This window comes from Drosophila sulfurigaster, chromosome 2L, assembly GCF_023558435.1.
Source record: "Drosophila sulfurigaster albostrigata strain 15112-1811.04 chromosome 2L, ASM2355843v2, whole genome shotgun sequence".
Lineage (NCBI taxonomy): Eukaryota > Metazoa > Arthropoda > Insecta > Diptera > Drosophilidae > Drosophila > Drosophila sulfurigaster.
Window position 1 is genome coordinate 3,315,151 of NC_084881.1, and position 10,581 is coordinate 3,325,731.

Sequence of the window (10,581 nt, forward strand, 5' to 3'; positions counted from 1 at the left end):
AAATATGTAAATTTCTGTTTTATAATCTGAGCACCTACTCGCAAAATTCACCAGAAACACAATAGTTTAATTTGTGGTTAATCATCATAAAACGATCATAAAGTTTCATTAATCGCAGAGGTGTTTATCTTTTTTTGTTAACGTGAATCCATTGCCAATTCATTCCGCTTCATACCCCTTGATATTATTGAGAGTGTTTTACTTTAACTTATAAAACAAATTAGTAAAATATTCGATTTTATTTACATAATCGGTACTAAGGATTGCTTCGAAGTACATATGTATGTCCCTAACAGGTTTGTAGACGAATAGATAGAAATAATAGGGTCGGAGAAGTAAACATATTAAATTATATTCTATATTTAATGCTTCTACTCGGACAAGGTTGATTTTCCTCACATCAACAAACAATTGAGCTTTCAATTAAGAACCACCCATGCATGTGTGAGTTTGTCACTGTGTGTTTGTTAACCACAAAATTAAGTGGCTAACTGAATTTGCGGCCACACATATAAGCTAGCCGGGTCACAAAAACAGAAATAAATACAACACAAAAAAACCAACAAAAAAGGTTTTTGTCGTTGTCCTTTTTGCCAGGCTGAAAAATCCCAAAAGACAAATAAGGGACTGGGCTTGGGAAAACATTCCGGTTGTGTGTTTTTTGTTAGCATTTTAGCAGTTCATTTATGTGGGCTTTACAACAATGACACCAACAACACCGACAACAACCACATCAGGAACACTCATCGCCCATAAATGAGCGGAAAAGACATTTTAGGAATAACACAAAATGTACATTTGAGTGGATCCATTGAGCATTTTCTGGTTCTGTTTGTATGGAGCTTAAATCCCTTTCAATTAACTGCTTAATTGCCGCTTAAGCATCTCACTTGATTGTATTAATTTTTTTCCTTTATATCATAATGTTTACAAATCTTTGTCTGAATATTATTTCAATTTTCAAATATTTATAAATTGAATAATATTTATCAATGGAAAATATTTCGAGTTTGAGGTTAAAATACTAAAACTATGAGAGACCTACAATCGACTATGGTCGACTGTAAAAATCAAAGAAATTCTAAAAAATATACCAAAATAAAATATACTGAAAGCTTTATTTGGTATTTCGATACACTGTTATATTAAAACAAGTAAGAAAGTTACAGTCGAGTGAGCTCGACTGTGAGATACCAGCTATCCATTTTTAATAAAGGCAAAATATTGCGGTATTATTTTCAAAATATACCGAAAATACTAAAAAATATACCGCAGGGGCGGAAGTGGGCGTGTCAAAAATTTGAAACAAACTTGATCTGCGTGAAAACATAACAAATGCTGTCGAAAATTAGAGCTCTATCTCTTATAGTCTCTGAGATCCAGTGTTTCATACGGACAGACGGACAGACAGACAGACGGACAGACGGACATGGCTAGATCGTCTCGGCTGTTGACGCTGATCAAGAATATATATATTTTATAGGTTCGGTACCTATTACATACATTTAGCGGGTATAAACATACCGTACAAAATATACCAAGATTATAGAACTACACTTACTATTAAAAAAACGAACTTGACAAAGCTCTACGAGTTCAGCTACACTTTTAGTAATAAACAAAAATTGTTATCGTTTTAGTCTAAAAATAATAAAAAAATAAAATACAAAATTTTCTATGTAATAAATACATATTTACAATAATGTGAATGTAGAACATTAAGTCTATATGCCAATATTAAATTAAAATGTTTCTTTTTCTCTTATATTTGTTTGCGCATTTTTAAATGAAGTCGCCAAGGAAGCATGGATCTATCTAAACTAAAAAAATAATAGAAAAATGATAATGGGTATCTGTTTAAATAAGAATGATGCAATTAACAATCTAGTAATTAATCTTTTCAGGAATGAAAAGTACTTTATTTGAATTGCATTCCTTTTATTTACCTTTTAAAATTTCCATTTCATAGTTTACTGATTTTTCTCACAGTGTAAGCGATTTCTTTATCTGTGCGACTTGCAACTTGACTGCAGTTAAACTTTCAAGCGCTTTTATGTGCCATCTTCTGCCAACCATTTTCTCCCAGAACTCTTTACTCTCCGCTCTCCACTCTCCGCCCTTCGCCTTGCGGCAGTCCGTGTTTGTTTGCCCACTTTCATGTTGTTTGAATTATATGTGCTGCACACTTTTTAACCCTTGGCATATTTTACAAGCTGCTTTACTTCCACATATTCTCTAATAAACACACAAACGCACTTATTGTTCGTCTGTGTTAGTGGGCGTGGGTGTTTTTTTTCAGCTCACATGGCGTCGACTCAAGTGCGCTGGCGAGTTCATAAATTTGCCCACTGGGGCGCATGAGTAATGTGCAAGGAGTGTAACTTTGAGGCGACTCTGTTACGTATACGTATGTTCGTTGCTTGTGTGTGTATGTGTGTGTGTGTGTGTGTGTTTGCTGAGTGATCAAAAAGGAAAAAGGAGCAAAGTGAGTAGGGCATAGGACAGCAGGCAACATATGTTAACATCAATTTCATATATTACATATACATTTTTTTAATATTTGTATTTCATTCCTTCAAGGTCTGCTTTAGAGCCTCTCATTTGGAGCACGTAAAAAGGTAGAAGGAAACAAATGGAGCTTTCTACAAATCTGAGTAGATGTTTAGTTACGGAATATTCTTCTTCACATAATCTGAGCTGCTTCACATAGGTCTTCTTTATGCGCATTTTGAGTATATCTTATTTACTTACCTCCCACAATTAATATTTGTATCTACAACGTTTTGTGCACAACTAGTGGAAGTATTGTATTGTACTAAATTTTATAAATTTAAATATTTTATTTTCCATTTAAGAGTAGATTGAATCCTGTGTTCTTAAAATATATAAAATTATTAAGTACTTCTGGGAAGTTTTTTGTTCAGCTGTTCACTTTTTGAACTGTTGATCTTCAGTTCATTCTTGTTCACAAGTTCCATTTTCAGTTTGTCGTTGTTTTCAAGTCTGTTGTCTATCGTCCAGCTTTTTGAAACCTTATTTTAAAGTTTGTAGTGTTGAAAGTGGATTAAAATAAATTACATAAATTTATTCCAAATTGAAAATATCAAATCAATAAACGATCTATGATCGAAAATGAACGATGTTGGGAATAAAATCGAATGAATAAATTAAGAGACTTAGAAAGAAAATGAACTTATTTGGTACATTTTAAGATGTTTACACATTAAGCTTATATCAAGCACATTTTGTACAAAGAGTTCTACTTCCATGAGCATAACAATAAAGTAAAGTATCTTTCAGACATTTGCCCCTCGAATTTGTTGCAACCTCTCGCGAAGCGGTGGCAATCTCATAATTGTATGGCAGTTGGTTAACCGCTTTCGTTTCGTTCCCTTGACAATGCCATTAACATAATGGAGATGATTTTATGCACCGACAGAGAGAGAGAGAGAGTGAGAAAGAGATGAAGAGGAAGAAGGAGAAGGAGGAGTCATTTAGCTGGTTAGTTAGTTGCTCATATCCGGTCAACTGTTGTCGTTTATCATAATTGCAGTTCATTTGCATGCGGCAAGCAGCGCGCTACTTGCAACGTGCAACGCGCAACCAGCAGTTGACAGCAAAGTAAGGAAAATAGATGCAAAAAGGAAAAGGAAAAATCAGCTCACTTTTCATTGGATGCCCCTCTGCCTTCCTCCTTGTACTGCTGCTGCTGCTGTTGCTGCTGTCACCGCCTCTCAAGCGGCAACAGCAACTGTCGCCGTTGCAGTCACTTCATGTCGCAACGCATTAGAATATGTTGCAGGTATCCCTCGACCCCGACCCCAACTTGAATATGCAACATGCAGGCGCGCGCGAATTTTTATCTTATGACAGCTGCTGCTGCTGTTGCCTCGGTTGCTGCTGGTTGAAAAATATGCTGCTGTTGCTGCTGCTGTGGCTGCTGTCACACTCACATGTTCGTTACGTGTTCTGCTCTGTCACTCTACGCACATGTTGCAAGGCACACTCACGACTCACATACACATACACTAAACTAGTATGAGGACTCGCATTTGTATTCGCAACTCGCATTCGCATTCACATTCAGTTTCTCGCAGCGGCGCCCCAAACAAATGTCAGCTGTAAAAATCATAAATTTAATGCAAAATGCAAAATTGTTGCGCTTCGCTGCGCTTTTCCTCCTACTCTTGACAGGTGGCCCTCCTCCCCATCCATTCCCATTTCCATTCCCCTTTGCATCTGCTCAGGTCTGAAGCTCTAACTGCAAAAATGATATATGCATTTGGTTCAATTGTGCCACGCGCTCTAAGCGTTAGCTTTGATACTCCGATTGGTATTCATTATTTCGAAACGATTTATTTAGTAGACAGTAATTTGCAAGCAACAAATCTTTGATCACAATTGAACAAAATACGAAAATAAAATACATCTCATAATGCTAACCGATCACTTCAGTGTCCCGCTGCTTTTGTCGGCTTCGTTTGAGAGCTATTATCGTAAAGTCGAAACGAAGAGGCTGAGCTAAATCCATAAATTCCACAGAAGAAACACCTTATGGCATTTCGAACAAAGAGAAATAGTTAATAGCATTAGGTTAAACTAAAGTCATAACATAAACATAAGCACAACATAAATTCCAATCAATGCGAAACTAATGTGCTAATGACAACCCCAAAAGAGTTGCCAAGCTCAATAAATTGTGTTGTCTTATCGGACAAACGAACAGACAGACAGACAGACAGACGGACGGACAGACAGACGAACTCTATAAATGATGTCACTCTGTCTTATGCATAGAGCTCTCGTTAATGTGGGCGCCTTATTATTATTATTATTGTTAATAATATAATGTATTTGTTGTTGTCGCTGACTTCTATGCCAGAGAGACTAAAAGCATTTTTCCATCACCTAATGAGATTTGTTGCTGCTGCCTTTTGTAAAATTGTTTACATTTCGCCTTGGGATTTCATTAAAAGCACACATGAATATATATCACAGATGACAAAAAGAGCGACGGATGGACGGACAGATTTGATATTAATTGCGAAATCATGCAAATCAGCTAACAAATTATATATGAAAACGAATAGAAACCAAGATGAAAATTAATTGCCAACATCAACGCATTTTAACACAAAATATATGTAAGAAACGACATCGACAATAACAACAACGACATTCACACAAAAGTAGCTGCAAATGTTTATAAATGTTGCTGTTTCTTTTCCTTCTCTATTCAGATTTGTTATTAATTAACAATCATTTATTAACAACAACACACACAGACCCACTCGGAAGAAAACATTTCGCATAGATTGTTGAGTGTGACTGTGACTGCGATTGGACTGTGACTTCGACAGCGGTTGCGGTTGCGGTTGCTTTGTTGCTCCGTTTAATTTATAACTAATTAATATGCAACACTTTTTTATATCGTTGTGCGATCGGTGTCGAAGACAATGGAATCCAGAAATCATAAAGAAATTAATGAGCGTATTTACTGTTCAATGCGAGACAGATTGCATATATATTAGCTCTCTGCGGATCTCAAATATAGCGATGAAACAATAGAACCTTAGTATCTTTGAGCTGCCAATCGGCGAATTTTTAATGTAATATATTAAGAGTAGAAGCCATTTATTTTAAAATAATAGTTATACTAATTATATCAAGTAGGAAGACGAGTGTGCTCGACTGTGAAACTCATTTTAGATAAAAGCAAAACAGTGCGCTATTATTCTTTGAATATATCAAATAATATACCACAAAAATACTAAAATATAACAAAATTTAAATTATAGAAGTATTTCTCATATAACTTCTAAAATGTTTATTCTAACACAATCAAATTATTATTGTTTGTACTGACTATTACTCTTGTTATTCGATTTTTGACTATTTGCGGACGCGGAAGTGGGCGTGGCAAAAATTTGAAACAAACTTAATCTGTGTGTAAGCATTACAAGTGCTGTCGAAAAGAGTTAGAGCTCTATCTTTTATAGTCTCTGAGATATTGGTGTTCATACGGGCAGACAGACAGACAGACGGATATATAGTCTCGGCTGTTGACGCTGATCTGTCTGTTACATACATTAGAAATAATACCCTTCCATCGTTTGGGTAGCAGGTATAATCATTATAACAATCGTAATAAGATAAGAAGATGCAGAGTATCTGTTATTCGGGCACTGCTCGATCAATTATGCAAACATTAAAGTGTTTTTAATTTGCCACAAGAATTTAAACTAACAGCACTTAATGCGGCTTACAATGTAGTTGAAAACAATTGCAAACTTCAGTGCAGATGCAATTATATTGGAGAGGGGTCTCACATATGTAGCAAATATGGGGCCTATTGCCTTGAGCTGCTTTTAACTGTTAAATTAACTCATTAGGTAGCCAGCATGGAACATGGGGCAGACTCATACTACAACATGCCACATACAATGTGGCTAAAATGTTAAGAGAGTTTCGTTCAGCCCTCTGCCCATGTCCATGTCCATGTCCATGTCCACGTTCATATCCAAGGTGATGTCGATGTTGATGCTGATGTTGAAGTCCATGCTTACCCACCCGGAAACTTGGAGTCTCCCGCAAAACATAATAATCAGGCATAAACTGCACTTAGGCTGAAAAGAGCTTGGCAAGCTGTTATTTTCGTTATTGGCAAGACATGCTCGTCGCCGTCCTCATGTTGGCAGCCAGGTTGATTAAAAAGTAAGTGCACGAGGCGCATTCATCGCATCGGTTAATTGTAAATTGGAGCGCAGTTTCAGCGGCTGCGGGCTTAATTATAATTTCATGTTCACAAGCACATTTGCACGCACTGTAATTTACTTAAGCATTCTGCCGCTATCCATATAATCACCATCCGCTGTCCCTCCGTCTGTCTGTCCGTCCGTGTGTGCGAAACTCATAATTTAGTTGACACGCCCATTAACAACAGCCTTAGCGCAAGCCCGTCCCAAGTCCAAGTCCAAGTCCAAGTCCAAGTCGACGTCAAAGCCAAAGTCTTTGTCCCGCTTCCATCTTCAACTTCAATTCCAGCTCCAACCTAAAGCAGTAGCTCCAGTGCTCACCTGAGAGTGAAGGCTTTGTTTGGGTGGCATCGCGTCAGTTACTCCATCAACAATAACGCATCGTGCCGACACAATATAAATTATATATAACATGCATTAACACTGCTTCATCCTCGATTCCACTCCATTCTCCATCCAGCTCTCTTCCAATCGCACTTTTTTAATTTTTTTGTTTACGTTCGTCAAACCCACTGATCGAGTCACGCACCTTAAACTTCTTCAAGTGTTTACACTCTGGCGCAGAAGCGAAACAATGTTGCGAGTATGTGAAAAACGTATACTAAACAATCACAGTTTGGTATTTCAGAATTTTAATATCCACTACCCATACAGTAGAAGGGTATTATAGATTTGTATCTGCAGAAAAAAAGTTTGTGTGGAAGTCATCTCCGATCACATAATATATTCGTGATTAGGGTAACCAGCTAAAACTATATAACCATATTCTTCTGACTGTCTGCCTGTTCAAATGAAACACTAGCTCTCAGAAACTATAATAGATAGAGCTATTTTATCGATTTTAGTATTTATTCAGTATCTAAATTGGTATATTTTTAGAATAATGTCGATCTATTTTACTTTTATTGAAAATGGGTTTACTGCAGTTAATTTCTTAAGCCGAGGTGTTAATCCTGCAAATGCACCCTCAAAAAGCAAAGTTGATTTACTTAATGTCATCTTGATATCGATTATCCTTAAGTTTTTGAATTTATTAAAATGTCTCCTATGCCAGAATAATTTCGACAACGGAACCTAAAATTTTTGTCGTACTAATAAAGGTTTAATTTCCTTTCAAGCAACCCCTATTTACTTTTACCATCTTTATTTAAAATCGGACATTTTACTATCAAAGCTTGCATGTCTGAAGCAGAACCAATTTGCAGTTTTAGCTGAAATTCAGTGGACTAAAATAATTGCGGCAAAGTTCAGTTTGTAACCAATCGCCCCAGAGAACTACAAAAAATGTCGGTAAAAATGTGCGCTACAGATGCCGAAAAATATTTGACTACTGTCGATTAACGCCTGAAGCAGGGTGTTAAAAAATTCTATGAATGAGATGGGCAGGGCAGAAAATCAAGAGAATTGTTTCTCTATGTAAAATGAACCCGTTAGGCATTTCAATCGAACTTCAATCAGCAAGTCAAACACATTGACTTATTCAGAGTAATCAGAGAAATATCATTTCCACAATTGTGATTTTTTCTGAGAATAGAAACTTTATTTTTATGTATCGCGAGTAGAATGGACATACAAATGTGTGGAGCTTAGCGTGTAAAATCGCCACACTTGAAGCACTTGCACTCAGTAGGCTCTCTTAGGCGAATGTCCATGGTAGCCTTCTCAGGGGAGGTGAGACGAGTGCCGTCCGCATCGTAACAATGGGTCAGAGTGAACACCTTTTCCTTGAGAAAGTTTTCGCGGCAACAGTAGCACTCCTAGGATGGTATATTTCAGAAAAGATTCATATTGTATAATTGAAGTATTTGACTTACTTTCAGAAACCCCGTTGGCGTGATGACCGAGGGCTGAACTTGACTATTGCAAAGTCCTTCGCATTTGTTAACTATGACATCGGCATTGCAGGTTCTTTGCATGCGCCCCAGCTCATCGAACTCCTCCTTGATCAGATGTATCTCGGACTTGAGGGTCTCGCAGTTCTCATCGCCAGTGCCCTGGCTATAGCGAAGGGCCCTCAAACATTGGGGCAAGAGCACGGCCACGACCAAGAACAGTTCCTGTAGATGCATGACGAGGTCTCAGCTCTGAAATGAACTGTTAACGGTGACGGGAATATTTCTGCTTTTATAGAAGCCTCGTCAGTCGGTGGTGCAATTTCATTTGATGGTCTGACTAATGAAATATACTTATGACTTTCTCTGATGGAATCTTTGTGTTGCTCACAGCAGTTGGTACAATCCAGTCGGCAAATGTTGTGGTAGGACTCAGTTTTTGGTGCCCTCTGAGATCGTCCTGCTTTTCTTAATTGGTGCTTAAATCAAATGACTCTGCTACAAGTTTGCAAGTGACAAGTGGCAAGTGTGGTGTACTTACTAGACGTGAAAATGAAACTGGAGGGAAAAGTTCACTCTCAGTGCATTGAACTTATTACATTAAATCCGAATCCGAATTCCTATAGTTTACACAAAGGTTGTGGAATTATGTGCAATGCATTTATGTTACATCAGTTAAGAATTGTTTACTTATTAGGTAGTAAGATATTTTCCCTTTATGTATTGAAAACACTAAAAGTGTTCACAATGAATCAACATACACTTTTATATGTGGGTTTGTAGTATACACATATACCCATCAGTATTTCGGAACGCCGGTTGTCTCCATTATAATAGTCTTAAAATACAGAAGGTAACGAGCCATGCCCCTGTTAAACGAAGTCGAGTGTGCTCGACTGCGAGACAACTGCTAGCCATTTTCAGTAAGAAAAAAACAGTCAGCTCTGGGTTAAATATACCAAACGTATATACAAAAAATATACTAAAAGCTGTACTTTGTATATTTATGTACATTCAACATTCACCACTGTGTTTACAATATTCCAGATTGCCAACCAAAGCAAATAAGAGCCGAGGGCTGCATTTCTTTTTTGCAATATACAATTATTTTTTGAACAACCAAGATTTGTATCTTTTTTTAACAATCATCGCAAAAGCTCAAAATTCCTTTTACATTATTGATATCTAGCTTTTAACAGACTTCGACGAAGGACCAATGAATAGAACTACATATATTTGGATTGAACACAACAAGAAATAGAACCAAGAAAATTAATAATAATAAATGTATACAAAAAGATATTGATACTCTCAGCTTGAACAAGCAAGAAAGCTACAGTCGAGTGTGCTCGACTGTGAGATACCTGCTGCCGATTTTGAATAAAAGCAAGGTATTTTTGTAATATACCAATTATCGAAAAAACACTAAAAATATACCAAACGTTACTTGTGGTGTATTGATGTAGTACTTTATTTAAAATATGGACACCAGATTGCCAACCAAAGCAACTTAGGCTCGTACTAAGCAAGCTTTTTTACCCACACAAAAGTATTTCTGAAATAACTTCTACAATTTTGCTCTGACCGCAACCAAATTTTCAGGAATCATAAAAACTATAATTATTATTGTATGTTCCAATCGCGACTCTAGCTTCAAAATTACGCATGTAATTCGATTTTTATCGATTTGCGAAGGTTAGTGATAGGCATGGCATAAATTTGAATCAAACTGGACCTGCGTGCAAAAATAGCAAATGCTGTCGCAAAATTACATCTGTATTTCTTACAGTCTCTGAGATCTAGGGGTTGTTACGGGCGGAGAGACTGTCAGACAGACAAATCCTTCAAATCCTTCCCTATGGAGTAGTGGGTATAATAATAGGTAAAAATCAGAAGCAAATGTTTAGCATTTGAATTTTACAACATCCTTACTCCATGCCATATTTATGCACAACATATTTATCCACTTCAATTCTCTAGTGAATTCGATAGTG

The 10,581-nt window shown here is 36.8% G+C and overlaps 1 protein-coding gene across 1 annotated transcript; it reads right to left on the reverse strand.

Moving 5' to 3' along the window:
- Positions 1–8,279: 8,279 nt before the first annotated feature.
- On the reverse strand, positions 8,280–9,223 carry LOC133846928 (partner of bursicon). Its single transcript, XM_062281643.1, has 2 exons — positions 8,570–9,223; positions 8,280–8,512 (listed from the first exon to the last, which is right to left on the reverse strand). The coding sequence occupies exons 1-2, from the start codon at positions 8,822–8,824 to the stop codon at positions 8,342–8,344; spliced, it is 426 nt and encodes a 141-aa protein (XP_062137627.1). The 5' UTR covers positions 8,825–9,223; the 3' UTR covers positions 8,280–8,341.
- Between the last annotated feature and the right edge of the window lie 1,358 nt (positions 9,224–10,581).